The following is a 22,174-nucleotide window of genomic DNA, read 5'->3' as shown; positions in this document are numbered from 1 at the left end:
TTTAGTTTTTGCTCAAAACACAAAAGAGGGTAAAAAAAATCCTCATTTAAGGGCAATCATTCCTATGAAGAGTGACAGTTTACTAACTATATCGGAAAAATTTGACTTTTTAATAGATCTTGCCTTGCTGATCTTTTTTGTGATTCAAAGTGTTTATTTATCTATTATAGTTTAAATCATATAAGACATAACGGGAAAAAATTGTTTCTCTCTAAATATCATAGTTTTCATGATAATAGGCAAAAATGAAACTCACCTGTTTCTACTGTGGTTTTGGAAATCATGTTTAATAAGGTTAAAATCATAATAAATACAAATGTAGTATTAGATACCCTAATAATGATTGAGGCTAATTTTGGTTTTATTTGGCTCAGTAGTTAATTTAAAAGCAGAAGATTTTTGAAAAAGTTAACAAAAATTACCAAAAAATTGCAAAAAATGACTTTAAAGGACAATAACTCCAATAAGATGTCAATTGACGATGTTGGTCATGTTGACTTATTTGTAGATCTTACTTTGCTGAACATAATTGCTGTGTACAGTTTCTCTCTATCTAAAATAATATTCAAAATAACCGAAAACTGCAAAATTTCCTTAAAATTACCAATTCAGTGCAGCAACCAAACAACGAGTTGTCTGATTTGTCTGGAAATTTAATGGGCAGATAGGTCTAAACCAGATGAACATATTTACCCTATTCAGATTTGCTCTTAATGCTTTAGTTTCAGAGATATAAGCCAAAAACTGTATGTTATCCTTATGTTCTCTTTTTAGCCATTTCCGCCATGTTGGTTGGAAAGCGGGGTCATCGGACACATTTTTAAAACTAGATACCCTAATGATGATTGTGGCCAAAGTTGGTAAAATTTGTCTCAGTAGTTTCAGAGGAGAAGATTTTTGTAAAAGATTACAATAAATTGCTTCGCCGAGCGCAGCTGGATGCGATCGCAGAGGTCCAACCCTGAACAGTTTTGGCAAAAATGAACACAATATTCACCCTTGATACAGGTCTGAATTTGGATTATAATTAAATATTTGACACATAATAGGTTTCAAACTCAGAATAACTGTAGTCAAAGAACTTAGAATTGGTTATATGATTTGAATTTATATTCAATTTTTTGCTTTAGTGCAATACACTATGCTGTTGCGAATTGACCCCCCCCCCCTTTTTTTTTGCTTTTGTACAATACACTATGCTGTTGCGAATTTACCCCCCCCAATTTTCTTTTTAATTTCTGAAATCTGAAATGAGAAAAAATTGTCCCCCCCACAATTTCTATATTATCCCCCCTACCGGACAATTTTTTTTTACCTCCCTCCCCCTTTTTTAAAAAAAAAATTCTTTCCCTCAAGATATGGTCTTTATCTCAATTCAAATTTCCAATGGAGTTTGCAACCATAATTACCCATTCAAATACATCAAAAAAGTCTAAAAATAGAAAATGACATACATAATCATGGCTAAAATTAATATTCCATAATCAGCATTTTTAATAGTAACTTCTAAAAATAAATTGACAGCTAATCACCTCAAGACAATACAACATTTCTTTATACATGATTTAAAAGCAGTGTAAGGGAGGTAATCCAAACATAACATTGTACTTTTAAGTAATTGTCCATTAACCAGGAAACCCTTGTTTTCCCCCTTTTTGCCCCTTATTCCTGAATGGTTTGAGCCATAACCCCCCAAAGCCAATCCTAACCATCCCTTTGTGGTATGGAAACTTGTGGTCTAATTTCACAGAGATCCATACACCTTTCCACAATTTATTGTCTGGGCCCCTTTTTGGCTCCTAATTCCTAAGCTGTTTGGACCATAACCCCCAAAATCAATCCCAACCTTCCTTTTGTGGTTATAAACCTTGTGTTTAAATTTCATAGATTTCTATTTACATATACTACAGTTATTGTCTGGAAAACAAATGTCTTTGGACGACGAGGACCACGACGTGATACCAATATACAACTGCAAAAATTTTGAGGTCGTATAAAAATTTCTGAAAAAATTGGTAAATTTCAAGGACAATAACTCCTTAAGGGGTCAATTGACAATTTTGGTCATCTTGACTTATTTCTAGATGTTACTTTGCTGAACATTATTGCTGTTTAAACTTTATGTCTATCTATAATTATATTCAAGATAATAACCAAAAACTGCAAAATTTCCTTAAAATTACCAATTCAGGGGCAGCAACCCAACAACGGGTTGTCTGATTCGTCTGAAAATTTCAGTGCAGATAGATCTTAACCTGAAGAACATTTTTACCCCCACGTAAATTTTCTCTTAATGCTATAGTTTCAGAGATAAAAGCAAATAAAATGCTCCGCTGGAGCGCAGCTTGATACGACCGCAGATGTCGAACCCTGAACATTTGGGGCAAGTATAGACACAACATTCAAGCTTGATACAGCACTGAATTTGGATTGTAATTAAATATTTGACACAGCATAGGTTTCTGACACAGAATGAAAGTGGTCTAAGAACTTAAAAAATTTTAATTTACCTATTCAAACCATATCATTATTATTTGCTTTTATATATAAATCAGAAATAACCAATTTAAAATGGAAAATTTAAAAAAAAAAAAGGAAAAAAAAATCCCCCCCAAATTTTTTGAACCCCCGTATGATTCATCACCCCCAAACTCAATCCCAGCCTTCCCTTTGTGGTATGGTACCTTGCAGTACAATTTCAGAGAGATCCATACACTTGAACACAAGTAAGTGTCTGGAAACTAGAAAAATGCTTGTTTTTAGGCCCCTTTTTGGCCCCAAATTCCTAAAGGTTAAGGGCAATTACCCCCAAACTCAAACCCAGCTTTCCTTTTGTGATATGGAACCTTGTAGTACAATTTCATAAAGATCCATACACTTACACACAAGTTATTGTCCTGAAACTAGAAAAAATGCTTGTTTATTGCCCCTTTTTGGCCCCTAATTCCTAAAATTTTGAGGCAATTACCCCCAAAATCAATCCCAGCATTCCCTTTGTGGTATGGTACCTTGCTGTACAATTTCAGAGAGATCCATACACTTGAACACAAGTTATTGTCTGGAAACTAGAAAAATGCTTTTTTTGGCCCCTTTTTGGCCCCTTATTCCTAAACGTTTTGGGCAATTACCCCCAAACTCAATTCCAGCTTTCCCTTTGTGATATGGAACCTTGTAGTTCAATTTCAGAAAAATCCATATACTTACACACAAGTTATTTTCATGAAACTGGAAAAATGCTTGTTTTTTGCCCCTTTTTTGGCCTCTAATTCCTAAAATTTTGCGGCAATTACCCCCAAAATCAATCCCAGCATTCCCTTTGTGATATGGAACCTTGTGGTACAATGTCAGAGAGATCCATACACTAACACACAAGTTATGTCTGGAAGTTACAAAAATGCTTATTTTTTGCCCCTTTTTGGCCCCTAATTCCTTAGCTGTTGGTACCATAACCCCAAAATCAATCCCAACCTTTCTTTTGTGGTATTGAACCTTATGGTAAAATTTCATGGAGATCCATTCACTTAAACTAAAGTTAGAGTGCGAAAACCAATGTGTCTGTCGGCCATACTGGTTAGCAGGCGGGGTGGGGTCATCGGACTCTTTTTTTAACTAGATACCCTAATGATGATTGTGGCCAAGTTTGGTAAAATTTGTCTCAGTAGTTTCAGAGGAGAAGATTTTTGTAAAAGTTAACGACGACAAACGACGACGGACACCAATTGATGAAAATAGAAGGATGAGGTATGATTGCCAATGAGACCCGTCCACCAGAAACCAAATGACATATGTCATATACCCTGTAGGTGTTAACAACTATAGGTCATCGTACAGCCTTCAATGGAAAAATGTAAAACAATTCAAACGAGAACTCCATAATACTTACTTACTTAGTCCTTGCTATGTCTGATGGCACATAGGGCAAGGAAAACCTATTAAATTAGATGCATATTCATGACGAGAACACGTTGATGTGATATGAATATGAACCCTGCTTTTCGCTTAACCAAAGGGGGGGGGGGGGTATGTGATCAAGGGATATACAGGGCAGTTATTGAAATTTGAATTGGATGCTACAAAACATAAAGATGCTAGCATGGCAACAACAAATAGATGACAAGAGTATGCAACAACTGACAGACTGAATGGGACAAGACAATAATATATCTTAGATGCTTCAGCTTTTTGTTTTAATGATATTGAACCAAACTGGCTGCAAATAATAATTTCAATTTTTTGCTTTTATTAGTGTTTGAAACTCCAAGCATCAAAATTAAATTTTTGGTCCAAATCATATAACTAAAATGTCCCTTCAAAATGCGTAACATTTAATTTGCTTGTCAAGTTTTTGTAGCATTTGTGGACTGAAATCTCAGAACCCTATCATTTATTGTTTTGTACATAAATCAGGCCGTTAGTTTTAAGGTTTGAATTGTTTTACATTTGTCATTTCTGGGCCTTTTGTTATCTGACTATGCGGTAAAGGCTCTGGTGGAGAGTTGTCTCATTGGCAATCATACCATATATCTTCTTATTTTTATATTGACTTATACTCTGCCTATGTCTTTGTTTACAAACATGAAATTGGACATGTAATGTTTGAGTAAACCTCCCAAAAAATAAACTGCTTCGCTGAGCGCAGCTGGATACGCCCGCAGAGGTCCAACCCTGAACAGTTGGGGCAAAAATGGACACAATATTCAAGCTTAATACAGGTCTGAATTTGGATTGTAATTAGATATTTGACATATTATAGGTTTCTGAATAAATGTAGTCAAAGAACTTGAAATTGGTTATATGAATTGAATTTATATTCAATTAAAGATTTCTTGCTGTTGTGCAATACACTATGCTGTTGCGCAATACTTAGTAAATCTGTTGACTATAAACAAATAAAATTTATAAAATTCTAGAGGGAGCTTACATCAATAGATTCATTCACCAAAGTTTCATAAGAATTGCTGAAAGCATTTTTGAGTTATTGTCTGAAAACTGGAAAATGCCCCCTTTTTTAATGAATAAAATCCCATAACTCAGGAATGTAAAATATAAAATTTATAAAATTATAAAGGGAGCTTACATCAATAGATATCAACAATTCATCAAAGTTTCATGAGAACTGCTGAAAGCATTTTTGAGTTATTGTCCGAAAACTGGAAAATCCCCCTTTTTTTTATTGATAAAACCCCGTAACTTGGAAACGTAAAATCTAAAATTTATAAATATCAAAAGGGAGCTCATGTCAATAGATATTAACAATTAACCAAAATTTCTTGCAAGTTGGTGAAAGCATTCTTGAGTTATTGTCCGAAAACTGGAAAATCCCCCTTTTTTTATTGAATAAAACCCCATAACTCAGAAACGTAAAATCTAAAATTTATAAAAAACGAAAGGGAGCTCACGTCAATAGATATAAACAATTCACCGAAGGTTTATGCAAATTGGTTAAAGCGTTTTTGAGTTAATGTCCGACATGTTGACGACGGGCGGACGGACAGACGGACAGAGGTATACAAAATACATGTTTTTGAGTTAATGTCCGACATGTTGACGACGGACAGACGGACAGAGGTATACCATAATACGTCCCGTAAACAGGCATATAAAAACTGATAATAAAACTAATCAAACTATTTTTGAACATGCTAATGTAAAATGTAGCTTATCTATGAATGTTTACACTGTTTACCTGATACACATTTCCTTAATAACTTTCTATTAGCCAAACATATTAAGTAAATTGAAAAATTGGCATTTAATTCAAACATGCAGCTCTGTCAATTTCAGTTCAAGATTGGTGTATATATAGATAATAGATGGCTGGACAAAAATTTCTGTACCTGTACTTAACAGGTGAAATATGACTCATACATGTCATAGGAATTAAATGTACATCTGGATATAAAAATTTTATTAGCTTCACTATAAACAATAATTGATAGATACAGGCCCTAGTGTTAACTTTAAAAAAAGTATGCAGACATATATACATTTGTTTGTCTTGTGGGGAGATTATTTTGTGGTGATTTTTTAAGAAGAAAATTCAAATCTTGCACTTGACATCCAACAGACATTTTAATTGTTTTTGAGTAAAAATGTTTTATGCTTTTTTTACAAAAACAAAATCCAATTCATGAAATGAATATTTAAATCCCTCTACAAAAGTACAATAATTATCAATTGATACCACAATTATAGGTATATTTGTATGCACAGGTATGACCGATTTTAAATGTAATCACTGTTAACCTGGATCAAGTTTAGACAAGTTCATATTAACTTCCTGGTTGATGGGCATCTAAAGAAAAATGTAGAAATGTTATTTACAAAAAGCAGATGAAATTTTTCTCAAGAAAAAAGGTATGGAGGGAAAATACACTATTTTCTTTTGAAACAGCACAAGAATTTGAATTTGAAAATAATAGTATAAAAATTAAAATCTTAATTTAACAAGGAGGTGAAAAAGGAACAAGGTCATTTTACAAGGAAAAGGGAATACATGGTTCACCTGTAGTAAAAGGACAACCATGTAATTAATCTGAGGGGGTACTGGCAAATGTGATGCGGTTAGAAAATTTATTTCCACCGTAAGATGACAGATTATTTATATTCATTCAGACCAGGGCCAGAATATTTATTTTTTGCTCGTCCCAAAAGTGACAGTAGAGGTGAAAGAGGGAGAAATTGTGATGATTTTCTGCAATGTGGCTGATTTGCTCTTCCTGTCAGGATATTCGTCTCAAAGAGATATTTCAAAACTTTTTTTATGAAAACCCTTGAGTGGTTCCTACCTACATGACCTACATCTGGAGAGTTCACACACGATTTTAATATCTAATATCATACATTCCATCTCTTATGTCCCATACTACTGATATGAAAATACAAGCAACAATGATTTGTCTACATTTGTCTGCATTCTATGAATATCTAAACAAGTTTCTTGTAATTTGAACGTTCAGCAAATTATTGAAATGATGCAGGCATATATATCAAGCTAAGTCCTCTGTGCATGTTTTTTACATTTATTACTAATCTATAACATATTATCGACAAATAACATTTCATTCAGTTGATCACAAGTTAATTAACTTTTGAATTTGTTGCCAAAGTTTACTGGATCATGACATTGATAAACAATCAACACAGAGTCATCGAGCACGTGAAAAATATGTGAATTGATAGAGCGATGTTAACTTTTTCTTTACAATTCTATTGCGTTCTAATTTGTTAATTAAATTTTTCCATAACAATTGTTAAATGATTTACTGTATTTAATTTTATCTTTAAGAATGAACTTTTACCTTCCAGTGCACATTTGTTAACGTTCTTTCATCACAGTTTTTCTCTCGCACTTGCGCTGTGCAATAGATAAAGTTCTAACCAGAGTTCTCATAGTTAAGGTCACTGCATACGGAAAAATATCGTCGAATGAGAGTTTGGGAAGACAATAATTCAAATAATACATTTCTGAAGAATTTGATAAGATAAAGGATTTTCTTTTAAAAGAAAGTCCATGAACACTTTTTTATTGTAAAATTTAGCCATTCAAGCATATAAAACATTTTCAATTTTTTTTTAATTTGAAGTTTCATATGACTTTAAAGAAAAAAATCATTTTCCCAGAATAATATCAAAATAAAATATCTTTTATGTATTTTGTAGCGGCAATATTAGATCAAGATGGCATTTTCGCAATCCATAAGGCGAGCACAAATACCCAAACCATGCGAACTGTGTGAAACTGACACAAACATTAAATGGAAATGTGTACAATGCAATAAATTAATGTGCGACAAATGTAAGAAAATTCATTTAAAAGTTCTGACACATGACATTGTTGATGTCAAAAGTTCAGAAGCGAAACAAAAAAGTGAACACACCATTATTACTGACAATATTCCCTGTCAGATTCACAAGAGGAAGTTGAATTGCATGTTTTGCAGAACATGCAACCAATTAGTTTGTACAGAGTGTATAACTGCTTCCCATAAAAAACATGACCTGGATTCAGTTGATACAGTGTACAATGAAAAAAAGGAAACACTAAAAGAACTAGAATCTAAATTTTCTGACACATTTACCCTTTGTAAAATTGAAAACAGTAAAGTAAATGATTTTAAAACCAAATATGAACAATTTTTCGCTGAATCTGTTCAGAAAATTAATCAACAAGAAAAATTGATCATAGATGAAGTCAGAAAATATGCTCAAGCACTTAGAGAACAACTGGAATCTGAAAAGCAAAGAATAGAAAAATCTATCACAGAAAAAGAGAAGAATATTGCAGAAGTGAAAGAAAATTTACTTAATAAGCAAAGCAATTTACAAGAAATATTAGATTCAAATCAAGCAGCTAAAGTGTTCAGTACTTATCCAGAATTCAGTGAAAAAGAAATTCCAAATGCATCTTTTAAGGCCTTTCCTGAGGAAACAAAAGATTTCTTTCCTACAAAGGAAAATTTGAAGACCATTTCTAACTTATTTGGATCATTTCAAAAAACTAAGCTACCAAAGGGATTGCCAAAAGTGAACTTAGATGTAATTAACAGTTATACTACAGATTTGAACGTGGTGAATAGAGTGTTAATACAGGATAACAAGACAGCTTGGATTTCTGATATTCTTAAATCTACTCTGCATAAAATTAACATTGATGACACAATCAAAATTGTTAAAGATATTTCAGTTCAGATTGATGACATGTCACTGACAGACAATAATGATGTTCTCCTGTCTTTGTTTGGCAGTTCTGATGTCAGTCTGTTAACAACAAAGACAGGAGAAATCAAACCTTTCCTGTCTGTGTCACCACTGATAACACAAGGTATACATGTCACTAAACATAATGAGATTATACTGTGTGTTGTGGAGAAGGGTGGTACTTACAACCTAACAGACAAAAGTTGTAGGAAAGTTATAATCTTTGGGATGAATGGGAAACAAAAACAATCATATGAGTATGATAAACATAAACAGAGATTATTCACTGCCCCTATTAGAATTACATCTAATGTTAACAATGACATACTGGTTATAGATAGTACATCCATTGATGATTGGAGGGTGGTGGTTATAGACAGGGAGGGACAGGTTAAGTGGACCTATCAGGGACATCCTCAGGTTAATTCAGGGGGTAAACTATTTAATCTAAGAGATATAGTGACAACATCAGTAGGTCATGTTATAGTGACTGATTGTAACAACCATGCTTTACATGTCTTGTCAAGGGATGGAGATCTACTGACATGTAAAGTTATGAAGGATCAGGGGATTATATATCCATACTCACTGGATATTGATACCAAGGGACAGTTATGGGTGGGATGTCATTCTGGGGGTGAACAAAGAACAGATGCCAAACTACATGTAATGAAGATGTCTTTTTAATTCAATATGAATTTAAAAATCATCAATAAATATTTTAATTACTTACTTAATTAGCACTTATAAATTACCTAAATATTAAGAACTTAAAATTATTTACTGAAAGATAAGGAAATGAATGAATGAAAGGAGAAGTGAGGAAGTAACTAAGTTGTTCAATTATCCTTTATTGGGATGGAGATCTTGTGACATGTTAAGTTAAGAATGATCAGGCGATGAAAAATTAACATTGAAGACAGTTAATTGACAGTTATGGGTATAATGGGATTTTGTTAGTTATGATAAAATGATGCAAGACTTTATGTCATTCATCAGGTTCATCTAGTGTCTTTTTAATCAGCATTAAATAAATTAAAAACTTTAAGAATTATTTTCAATTCCTGACTTTTGTTACTTTTTATATAAATGTATGTAGGTAAATAAAGGAATTTATGAATATTCATGTTCATATGAATGAATTAGATGTGGAAAAATCATTAATTAGACAGCAACCAACAATAAAAGCATACCAAAAAGGGTATAACATGTCATAATATTTATAATCCTGTGAATACCCTTCACTTTGGGGTTTTATCAACATATTCAAGTCTAATAAAACACAACTCTTACTTGGATAACTATTTACTTCGATATGTCAATGTGACAATTCTTTCATGAATTCAACAAAGCTTACATCAGCGCCCTATGTCTTTTCTTAAGGCAAACAAGTCAAAATTTTACAATGTCAACTGATACTACTCGACCTACAAATTTATTGAATTAACATTTTAAATACTATTCAAGATGCTCAAGTTACCATCTAGAAACACTTTTTCAAAATTGTTCTCTTTTTTAGTAAGAGTGACCTTGACCTTTGATCTATTGATCCCAAAATTGATAAGCTTCTATCCTTTTGTATATGCAAGATGACTAGAATGGTAAAATATAAGGACTTACATTTGTTGATTTAGATAAAAGTATAGAAGCATTTTTATACATAAATAAATATTAACATGATTAAGGGATATTGTGGTTAAATTCATGATTTAAAATCCAAACATCATTTTATAAAACACAATGCAAAAGCTGCTGTTCTACTTATTGATAAATATGAGTTTATGTTACTGAATACATATATGCATGAAGGATAGTCAGTGAATATTTCATATAAATATATTCAATTTATTGTATATATAGACATATTTGTCTCTCATTGAAAACCATTTGTTGACAATGGTACATGGACGGAAAGTCACAAAACTGATAGGACAAAAAATCACAGTTAACAAATCTACTTTCGTTTGAATATGAAAGTAATTAACTATTATTTAAATATGAAAAGAAAATTATTAAAATTGTATCTTTTTTCAGAATTTTTTTTTTTACACTGGAAAATTGTTCATAATCATTATTAAATGAATTATTATAAATTTCTAATCAAACAAAGCCTGAAAGGACACATGTATATGTAACTTGATGCAGGCACTTTCATGAATTAAACAAGACACTTGTACAACTTGTTTTCTTATCATTAATTTCATCATTATCAAACATTTAACATTATTTGTTTACAAAGTTGTATCATGTATAATTATTCAGGATAAAAACAAAAACTATTTTTGAAAATAGGTCTTTTAGTTATCATTGTTTATAAAAAAAAAAAAATCTGAAGACTGAATTGTGACGTTTTGTCCTGTGACTTTTATAAGAACTGCTTTTTATCTGTGATCTTTGTCCTGTACCTTTCTGTCCTATATTGTTGACAACTAGATGTCTTTTGGATTTAAGGATGTTCTTAGGTGAAATTAAAAAAATCTAGAAGTTAAAATTGATACTATAGTTTGGAAGAGCATAACTTAAGGAACAAAAAAAGCTAAAAATATTGATAGGTTCTGGAGCTCCTTTTTGAGATATTTGAGTTTTAAAAAATGGCGGGAAAAGGCTGACTCGGACTTTTACCTTGTATTTGCATTGGTATTATTTGGGTCTCAAATCGAAAGAAAAGAAATCTAGAATCTGCTTAAATTTTGGTAAATGACCTTTTATAAGCTATTGAAGTCTTATGTGAAAAGAAAAATGGGTGTTATGGGGCAAAATATTTTACCCTGTATCGTAGGAAAAAAACCAAGGAATCCGAACATCTGACAAAAATTCCTAAACCTGACCTAAGAACATCCTTAAGTATTATTTGGGTTACTGTCTCTTTGATGTAAGGACCACAGATACTTTTATTCAAAGTATTATTATCCATCGTATATACATTTTTGTGTATTCAGTCTTTAATGATTTCAGTTCAAATGCAACATATAAACCATTATAATACCTACCATGACTGGTGGATTTGAGGTGAACTTCTCATAAACTGTAACCTTAGCAATACATTTTGGAAAATACAAAGTTTTAGGCTGTATACACAAGTATTCATATGCTGATAATGTTTTGATAGTATCCACTTCTACAGTACAGTTTAACAGCATGTCCGCAAACCATTCAATCTGTAGGACATTGTGGACCAGAATGTAGGTCATACAATTTTCTTTCGTCCTCAATGTCACAACTACAATGAAAAATTCAATTTAGTGAAATAAGATGTCTATAAATACATATTGTATATAATTATTGTAACTAAAACATTTCATGTATTTTGTATATTTCTTCAATAAAATTCCAGTGGTTTAATAACAATTGTCATGCCATCCAATTTTTTTGTTAAGCTATAAGTACATGAAATCTGTACTATAATTGATCATGTGTTTTGTGCACTGAAAGATCACAATGCCAGTGCATGACAGATGCCACATGTGGAGTAGGATCTGCTTACCCTTCTGGAGCACCTGAAATCACCCTGGTTTTTGGCGGGGTTCGTGCTGCTCAGTCTTTAGTTTTCTACGATGTGTTTTGTGTAATGTTGTTTGTCTTTTGAATGTTTTTTGTGTTTTGCCGTGGCATTGTCAGTTTGTTTTCAACTTATGAGTTTGAATATTCTTGTGGTATCTTTTGCCTCTCTTTTGTAACATAACTTTGGTGTCAGACCATCATATTTCCCAAATAATACCTTTGTGATGTGTAATACAATTTTCACAAAGTTACCTTTGTGATGTGTAATATAATTTTCACAAAGCTACCTTTGTGATGTGTAATATAATTTTCCCAATGTTACCTTTGTGATGTGTAATATAATTTTCCCAATGTTACCTTTGGGATATACAATATAATTTTCCCAATGTTACCTTTGAGATATATAATATAATTTTCCCAATGTTACCTTTGGGATGTGTAATATAATTTTCCCAATGTTACCTTTGGGATCTGTAATATAATTTTCCCAATGTTACCTTTGGGATACCGGTATGTAATATAAATTTCACAATGTTACCTTTGTGATGTGTAATATAATTTTCACAATGTTACCTTTGTGATGTACATGTGTAATATAATTCTCACAATGTTACCTTTGGGATATGTAATATAATTTTCCCAATGTTACCTTTGGGGTATGTAATATAATCTTCACAAAGTTATCGTTGGGATGTGAAATATTTGGCCCCATCCCCTCAGTCATGGTCTATTGACTTTTGAAATTTTTTCATAGTTTACATGATTAGGTCAGTTTAAGGGAAAACATTGATGCTAAGTCTATGATATTTGGTATGCAATTTTATAAGTATTGGCATATCTTATTTCCATGGAGATTATTTGGTCCCCACCCCTCAGTCATGTTCTATTGACTTTGAATTTTTTTCATAGTTTACATGTCAAAGTTTGTGATTAGGTCAGTTTAAGGGAAAACATTGATGCTAAGTCTATGATATTTGGTATGCAATTTTATAAGTATTGGCATATCTTATTTCCATGGAGATTATTTGGTCCCCGCCCCTCATTCATGGTCTATTGACTTTGAAATTTTTTCATAGTTTACATGTTAAAGTTTGTGATTAGGTCAGTTTAAGGGGAACCGCTTATGATAAGTCTATGATATTTGGTATGCAGTTGTATAAGTTCATGTATTGGCACATCTCATTTCCATGGAGATTAAGAGAAGTTGGCCAGGAACTTGGCCCTTTCCCCTAAGTCATGGTCTAATAACTTTGAAATTTTTGACAAGTTTAACATGTTAACATAGTAAAGTTTTTGATTAGGTCAGGTTAAGGGGAACTACTTGGAGAAATGCAATTGTATTAGCATTGGCATATCTAATTTTCAGGGAAATTATTAGTCCCTGAATCTTAAGTCATGGTTCAATGGCTTTGAATATTTTGCATATTTTACATGTTAAAGTATTGCTGTTTGAAATTCAACATTTGAATTTTACTATCAAATTACAAAGAGGGGAGACACATCTCTGTTTCAACAGTTTATTCTTTAATAACATTTTGTACTTCTGCTGAATGAAATGGCTGAACCTTACCTGGTACCCCACAAGTAAGTGCAGTAGCTCAACTTTACATGGTACCATACATGTCAGTTAGATAGATAGATGAACCTTACCTGGTACCCTACAAGCTGACAGTGCAAGAAAGGACAGTAAGGTGAAAATTGTTCCTAAATATTCTGTCATTGCTTCTAAATCACATATCCACATCTGTTCTCAATATGTCAACACAATATTTCCTATTAAATAAAAAAAAAACATTTGCAGATGTCATGTCATTAAATAATGTGTAATACGAAACATGGCTGTATTTTTACATATTTATATTTAGACTTGTTTATATATATATATATCACACAATAAAACCAATTTTATTATATTGTAGTGAAATCTGGGGTACCTTTAAGATTAACTCTGCTGCTTGCAAGAAAAAAAGTGATTATCTATTTGAATTAATTTACATAAATGATTATTTGGAAAAATCACATTTCAGGTATCTAAAATATATTCTTGGTGTAAATAAAAAAGCCTCAAATTTGGCAGTGTTATCAGAGGTTGCAAGATTTCCTCTTTATTTTTCTGTCATTATATCTATGGTAAAATATGTACACAGGCTTAACAAATTGGACGATGGGTTACTTTATGATGCTTATATTTTTAATAAAATTTTAGATGCAGGAAACATTAATTGTTGGTATTCATCTATGAGATATGTCCTTCAATCACTTGATATACAAAATTTGAATACAAAGCTCAATAAATTAATTAAATTTGTAAAATGTAAACCTTGTAACAGTTTAAAACATTTTGGGTGGTCAAAAGATCTGATACCTTATCACAAGGTAATAGTAAATTAGAAAATTATTTCAACCTCAAGACTGACTTCGTAAAGGAGGCTTATTTATCAATTAAAGATTTTAATATAAGAAGAGCTATATGTAAATTGAGAATAAGTGCTCATGATCTTAAAATTGAAAAAGATAGATATAGTAAAAAATACATAGAGAAGTCAGCGTCTATGTCATCACTGCCTATCACATGGATCAAATTCTATTGAAGATGAGACCCATTTCACAGTAAGTTGTCCTTTATATAATGAACAGAGAAAATTATTATGGGATAAAGTAAACAGTTTTTGTAATAATTTTAAAGAATTACCCAAGGATAAAAAATATTTCTGGCTGTTCACAAATGAGCATTTACCAACTCTTATGTGCCTAGGCAATTATATAATTAAGTGTTTAGAAATAAGATCCAGGTGGATACAAAATATATAAAATAATATTTAATTATTATGAAATTATTGTTATAGTTATGTAAGACACATGATGTGTCAGGCTCTGATCCTGTCCATAATATGATAGTATTATATTAGGATCCAGTTTTTCTTTTTTCCAATCATATTGTGCTTAATATTGTTGTAAATGATGCCCTTTATGGGTTCTTGATTAGATTAATAAAATTCTTATCTTATCTTAAATTTTTATAAACAAGTCTAAATTGAAAACAACGTTCAAACCTATGATTGCGTTGGATAAAAACCGCAATTTTTATACGTGTGCATGCAAAACAAATTTCTTGTTAGAGGGGTCTAAATACAGCACAAACAACATTTTCCAAAAGACCAAAAAAGTGAAAAAGTATATTTTAACAAAACGCATTTGACTAACAGGTCGAACAACAAATGTTCTTAAACCCTGCTGACTGCCATTGGTGATGGCCAAATAAACGGATCACCGATGTAATAAATGGATCTAAATTATAAATTTAATACTAAACAGAAAACAATAAACTTGCGGAAAAGATGGTATACCGCAAACAAAAGGTGCAAAGGTTTTTGTACACCGTATCCGGATTTCGACAATTAATGTCTCTTCAGTGATGTTGGGAATCGAAACGGTATTTGGAAGGCCATATAATTTACCTTAATTTAGGATAGACTCTTGAATTTTTGAAGAGTCAAAATAGGATGAACGGATCATATACACCCGAAGGCAAATATAATACAAGCCCAAATGAAAAAATATAAACAAGTCTAAATTGAAAACAACGTTCAAACCTATGATTGGGTTGGATAAATACCGCAATTTTTATACGTGTGCATGCAAAACAAATTTCTTGGTAGAGCAGTCTAAATACAGCACAAACAACATTTTCCAAAAGACCAAAAGAGTGAAAAAGTATATTTTAACAAAACGCATTTGACTAGCATTATACATGTTATATATATATATATATATATATATATATATATATACTAAAAAGTATAGCCTTATGGGAATCTGAGGTTCTAGTAGTCCATTCTTTATGTGCCTGTAACAAGTCAGGAGCCTGTAATTCAGTGGTTGTCAATGGTTCATGTCTGTGATGTATTTGTTTTTCGTAAATTGTATTGTTATTAATTTGGCCGTTAGTTTTCTCCTTTGAACACTTTCAATTGTTTCACAGGCCTTTTAAAGCTGACTATAAGGTATGGATTTTTTCTCATTGTTGAAGGCAGTATCCTGACCTATAATTGCTTACATCTTCTTCATTTGAACTCTGGTGGATAGTTGTTTCATTGGCAATCATACGGTATTACCACATCTTCATATTTTTGTATTGATACAGATATACATTATAAACATCTGCTGACATTCACGGTTATATCTTCATAATGAATTTATAATAACACGTAATATTTGTATACATGAAGATGTAAATAATGTTAACATTTACTTGTACATTGTTGTATAAGTAATTTTGTTAGATTTAAATTTTCTTTTCAACATGTTCAATGATTGAATAATCTCCCCTTATGATCTTTCTGAACTTTACTTAGGCAAATAATTTTTTCTACATCCCCTGAAACTGTCAAATTTTTTTTTAAGTAAAATGATTAGTGGGTGATTGATTTTATTGTTAAAAAAAACATTTTGATACATATTTTGGCCAGTGCATAAATATAACATATTTAATTTTTTTATTTTATTTCTAATGAAAAATATAAATAAATATTCTGTTTAAAATAACATGAATAAGAATATGAAACTATTTTTTTTGGTTCAAATTTTTTTATCTTGAATGTTTCGTTTGATTTCAATTATCATGAAGAAAAATAAAAACTATTTTGCCTAAATTCAAAATATTAAACTTTTTCTTTGCATATACCTGATACCTAATAAATATGTCAGGTCCCAATCTAAACACCTTTACAAATTGGTCATTTAAATTCATATGCCTAAATTAAGTTTGTTGAACATGCTATATATGTTCCTACTTTTATTTTTATTCATTTGTTTTTTTTTGTAAATTTATAAAAAAAAAAATGTCAAGTCTAATTCTATTTCACAATTCAACTCTGAGTATTCAATGTATGTATGTGTACATGAACAAGAATATCTAAATTGTAGTCCCATGTTAAATAAAAGTCACGATTTGGACATCATGAACAGGATAACCACCACAGACAAGCATAAATCATAAAATAATTGACAAAGAAAAATTTGGAAGAAAGTAGAAGCCAATTCTACCCCTTTTGACTTAAAACAACCACTTGAAATACAAAATGTATATATGTAATTAATCAACTAATTAACAGATCAATAACTTGAAATATACAACCATGCACGTAATCATATGATCCTCCTATCAACAGACTAATAAGTGCTTAAGGTAGCTGGGGTGTCTAAATGTTCAACGATAGGTGTTTCTTCAACTTCTGTGAAATACTTCTGGGTCAATATACTTTCAAATTTCAATATAAAAAACGGTAAGTCACAAACCCTTGTTTTTCGTTAAAATACATTGAAATTAAAGAAATCATCTTTTTGATATGGGTTATATAGGGGATACTTAATTTTTTTTGAAAAGTTTAAAAAAACATAAATTGTCCTATCAAATTCAATATAATTATCAAGATTATCTGCCCTTGATATTAAAAAGTTTTCTTAAAATTTAAAATACACTTGATATAGGTCACCGTTCGCACTTCAACAATGAGCAAAGCCCATACCGCATAGTCAGCTATAAAAGGCCCCAAAATGACAAATGTAAAACAATTCAAACGAGAAAACTAACGGCCTAATTTATGTACAATAAATGAACGAAAAACAAATATGTAACACAGCAACAAACGACAACCACTGAATTTCAGGCTCCTGACTTGGGACAGGCACATGCATACATAAAAGAACTAGCCAAGGAATTTGTTTTTGTCCCGGCTGATAAAGCTGCTAATAATATCATTATAGTTTGACGTAAATTTTACATTGAGGTTCTGCAAAAGGAAATCACGAATTCACCAACATTCCAAATGACTTCATTTTCAGAAAACGATATCTGTAACAAACATAAACTATTAGCTACTTCTTTACAAGCAGAACCAAAAACAATGAAAGTCCCAACTATGTACTGGCTTCCGAAGCTACACAAATCACCTTACAAATATAGATTTATTTCGTCTTCAAGTCATTGTTCCACTACTAAATTGTCTATTCTTCTTACTAGTACACTTGGTACAATCAAAAACCTGATAATAAATTGTTCAAATAAGGCCTTTGAAAATAGTGGAATTAACTACTTTTGGAGTGTCAAAAACTCGTTGGAAGTACTTGATAAATTGCATGCATATATTGGTGATTTTGAATCTGTTCAAAGTTTTGATTTTTCTACCCTATATACCACTTTGCCTCATATTCTTATTAAGAAAAAATTCACACACCTAATTAAATGGGCATTTAAAAAGTCGGAATGCGAATACATATGTTCAAACTCTTTTAGGTCATTTTTTAGTAGCAACAAACAAAAGAGCTATGTCAATTGGAAATGCTTTGATACTATATCTGCCCTTGAATTTTTACTTGATAACATTTTTGTTCGCTTTGGAGATTCCGTATATCGTCAAGTTATCGGAATTCCTAAGGGGACTAACTGTGCACCACTTATTGCAGACCTGTTTTTGTATTGTTATGAGTTACAATTTATGACTAAAATCAGCAAAGACCCATCGAAACAACATCTGATGCAAACATTTAACAATACTTTTAGATATTTGGATGATATATTGGCTCTCAATAATGACAACTTCAGTATGTATACTAAAGAAATTTATCCTGTTGAACTTACTTTAAATAAAGCTAATACTAACAATGACCACTGTCCTTTCCTGGATCTTGATATCTATATCATTAACGGGAAGCTTAATACAAAAATTTATGATGAAAGAGATGATTTTTCATTTCCTATCGTTAATTATCCATTTTTAGATGGTGACGTTCCCTTGTCACCATCTTATGGTGTTTATATATCTCAACTTGTACGATTCGCTCGTGTATGTAACAACGTATTAGATTTTAGCGAGCGAAATTTATATATTACTGAAAAATTATTACATCAGGGTTTTCGATATCATAAACTAGTCAAAACATTTACTAAATTTTATCATCGGTATAAGGACATCATTCGTAAATATAACTCAACATGCAGACATCTTATACGTTCGGGTATTTCACATCCAATCTTTTATGGTAATATTCTTTACAAAGCACAAAAATGTCAGTATTCACCTCAAAAGCTAACAAAACCTTTAAACAGACTTATTAAGAAGGGATATAGTTACGATACTGTTGTCAGGTCATTAAAGATTGCATATTTTGGCTTTAATATCGATTCACTTATAGGGTCTTTGCATCGGAATTAAACATATTTATTCTAAAACCAGTTGTTGGCATGACACGGGTTATGTTCTTCTCATATATTTTATGACGGTATAATACTAAACCCCTAACAGGAGGGATTGTGCCTGATATTCATATGATGAAGACATAATCTTTCAATCAGTTTAATTGAGGTCTGGAGCTGGCATGTCAGTAACTGCTAGTAGTCTGTTGTTATTTATGTATTATTGTCATTTTGTTTATTTTCTTTTGTTTCCTATTCTGACATCGGACTCAGACTTCTCTTAAACTGAGTTTTACTGTGCGTACTGTTGTACGTTTGTTTTTTCTACATTGGCTAGAGGTATAGGGGGGGGGGGGGGGGGGGGGTTGAGATCTCAAAAAACATGTTTAACCCCGCCGCATTTTTGCGCATGTCCCAAGTCAGGAGCCTCTGGCCTTTGTTAGTCTTGTATCATTTTTAATTTTAGTTTCTTGTGTATAATGTGGAGTTTAGTATGACGCCATTATCACTGAACTAGTATACATATTTGTTTAGGGCCCAGCTGAAGGACGCCTCCGGGTGCGGGAGTTCCTCGCTGCATTGAAGACCCATTGGTGGCCTTCGGCTGTTGTCTGCTCTATGGTCGGGTTGTTGTCTCTTTGACACATTCCCCATTTCCATTCTCAATTTTAGAATGTGGCGGGGTTAAACATGTTAGCGGGATTCCAACCCTCCCCCTAACCTGGGACAGTGATGTAACGGTACAACATAAGAACGAAGTATAATAAAATGCTTCGCTGGGCGCAGCTTGATACGACCGCAGAGGTCGAACCCTGAACAGTTGGGGCAAGTATGGACACAACATTCAAGCTTGATACAGCTCTGAATTTGGATTGTGATTAAATATTTGACACATAGGTTCTGACACAGAAAGAATGTGGCCTAAGAACTTCAATTTTTTTAATTTACCTATTATGGTCCAATGTCCAAAATCAAAATACATGGTTAGATTCAGCATATCAAAGAACCCCATATATTCAATTTTTGTTGAAATCAAACAAAGTTTAATTTTGGACCCCAACTTGAACAAACTTGAAAACTGGTCCCATAATAAAAAATCTAAACACATGTTTAGATTCAGCATATCAAAGTACCCCAAGAATTCAATTTTTGTTAAAATCAAACTAAGTTTAATTTTGGACCCTTTGGACCTTAATGTAGACCAATTTAAAAAACGGGACCCAAAATTAAAAATTTAAAAACACGGTTAGATTTGGCATATCAAAGAACCCCAATAATTCAATTTTTGATGAAATCAAACAAAGTTTAATTTTGGACCCTTTTGACCTCAATATGAACCAATTTGATAGCGGGCCCACAAAATAAAAAATCTAAATACATGGTAAGATTCAGCATATCAAAGAACCCCATATATTCAATTTTTGTTGAAATCAAACAAAGTTTAATTTTGGACCCCAATTTGGACCAACTTGAAAACTGGGCCAAAAATCTAAAATCTAAATACATGTTTAGATTCAGCATATCAAAGAACCCCATATATTCAATTTTTGTTGAAATCAAACAAAGTTTAATTTTGGACCCCAACTTGGACCAACTTGAAAACTGGTCCCATAATAAAAAATCTAAACACATGTTTAGATTCAGCATATCAAAGAACCCCAAAAATTCAATTTTTGTTAAAATCAAACTAAGTTTAATTTTGGACCCTTTGGACCTTAATGTAGACCAATTTAAAAAACGGGACCCAAAATTAAAAATCTAAATACACGGTTAGATTTGGCATATCAAAGAACCCCAATAATCAAATTTTTGATGAAATCAAACAAAGTTTAATTTTGGACCCTTTTGACCTCAATATGAACCAATTTGATAGCGGGCCCACAAATAAAAAATCTAAATACATGGTAAGATTCAGCATATCAAAGAACCCCATATATTCAATTTTTGTTGAAATCAAACAAAGTTTAATTTTGGACCCCAATTTGGACCAACTTGAAAACTGGGCCAAAAATCTAAAATCTAAATACATGTTTAGATTCAGCATATCAAAGAACCCCATATCTTCAATTTTTGTTGAAATCAAACAAAGTTTAATTTTGGACCCCAACTTGGACCAACTTGAAAACTGGGCCCATAATAAAAAATCTAAACACATGTTTAGATTTAGCATATCAAAGAACCCCAAGAAATCAATTTTTGTTAAAATCAAACTAAGTTTAATTTTGGACCCTTTGGACCTTAATGTAGACCAATTTAAAAACGGGACCCAAAATTAAAAATCTAAATACACGGTTAGATTTGGCATATCAAAGAACCCCAATAATTCAATTTTTGATGAAATCAAACAAAGTTTAATTTTGGACCCTTTTGACCTCAATATGAACCAATTTGATAGTGGGTCCACAAATAAAAAATCTAAATACATGGTTAGATTCAGCATATCAAAGAACCCCAAGAATTCAATTTTTGATGAAATCAAACAAAGTTTAATTTTGGACCCTTTTGACCTCAATGTGGACAAAGTTGATAACGGGGCCCAAAAATCAAAAATCTAAATACATGGTTAGATTCAGCATATCAAAGAACCCCATATATTCAATTTTTGTTGAAATCAAACAAAGTTTAATTTTGGACCCCGATTTGGACCAACTTGAAAACTGGGCCCATAATCAAAAATCTAAATACATGTTTAGATTCAGCATATCAAAGTACCCTAAAAATTCAATTTTTGTTAAAATCAAACTAAGTTTAATTTTGGACCCTTTTGACCTTAATGTA

General features: G+C 31.7%; 3 protein-coding genes across 13 annotated transcripts in view; 2 read left to right on the top strand and 1 right to left on the bottom strand.

The window, feature by feature from the left end:
- The window catches only part of LOC127717695 (tripartite motif-containing protein 2-like), a 169,230-nt gene extending 159,395 nt beyond the window's left edge, over window positions 1–9,835 (top strand). For 2 of the 6 annotated variants that reach the window (XM_052223482.1, XM_052223497.1), the window contains exon 2: window positions 7,663–9,835. In XM_052223482.1, the coding sequence (XP_052079442.1) occupies window positions 7,681–9,387 (1,707 nt within the window). In that variant the 5' untranslated portion in view covers window positions 7,663–7,680 and the 3' untranslated portion in view covers window positions 9,388–9,835. Of the gene's footprint in view, window positions 1–6,155; window positions 6,358–7,662 lie in introns of those variants that run through there. The other 4 variants (XM_052223458.1, XM_052223466.1, XM_052223492.1 and 1 more) reach the window with 3 other exon arrangements.
- LOC127717769 (uncharacterized) overlaps window positions 1–22,174 on the bottom strand; it is a 222,782-nt gene that overhangs the window by 154,695 nt on the left and 45,913 nt on the right. For 2 of the 4 annotated variants that reach the window (XM_052223609.1, XM_052223603.1), the window contains exon 1: window positions 11,691–11,912. The exons of the other annotated variants lie outside the window; for them this stretch is intronic. In XM_052223609.1, coding sequence (XP_052079569.1) covers window positions 11,691–11,891 — 201 coding nt within the window. In that variant the 5' untranslated portion in view covers window positions 11,892–11,912. Of the gene's footprint in view, window positions 1–11,690; window positions 11,913–22,174 lie in introns of those variants that run through there. 4 annotated transcript variants of the gene reach the window in all.
- LOC127717738 (uncharacterized) overlaps window positions 1–22,174 on the top strand; it is a 383,100-nt gene that overhangs the window by 325,326 nt on the left and 35,600 nt on the right. The gene's annotated exons all lie outside the window — the stretch shown is intronic.

The sequence above is a fragment of the Mytilus californianus genome, unplaced genomic scaffold, assembly GCF_021869535.1.
Source record: "Mytilus californianus isolate M0D057914Y unplaced genomic scaffold, xbMytCali1.0.p SCAF_1, whole genome shotgun sequence".
Taxonomy (NCBI): Eukaryota; Metazoa; Mollusca; class Bivalvia; order Mytilida; family Mytilidae; genus Mytilus; species Mytilus californianus.
Note: the sequence above shows the minus strand (reverse complement) of the source record. Positions and strands in the feature narration are given on the sequence as shown.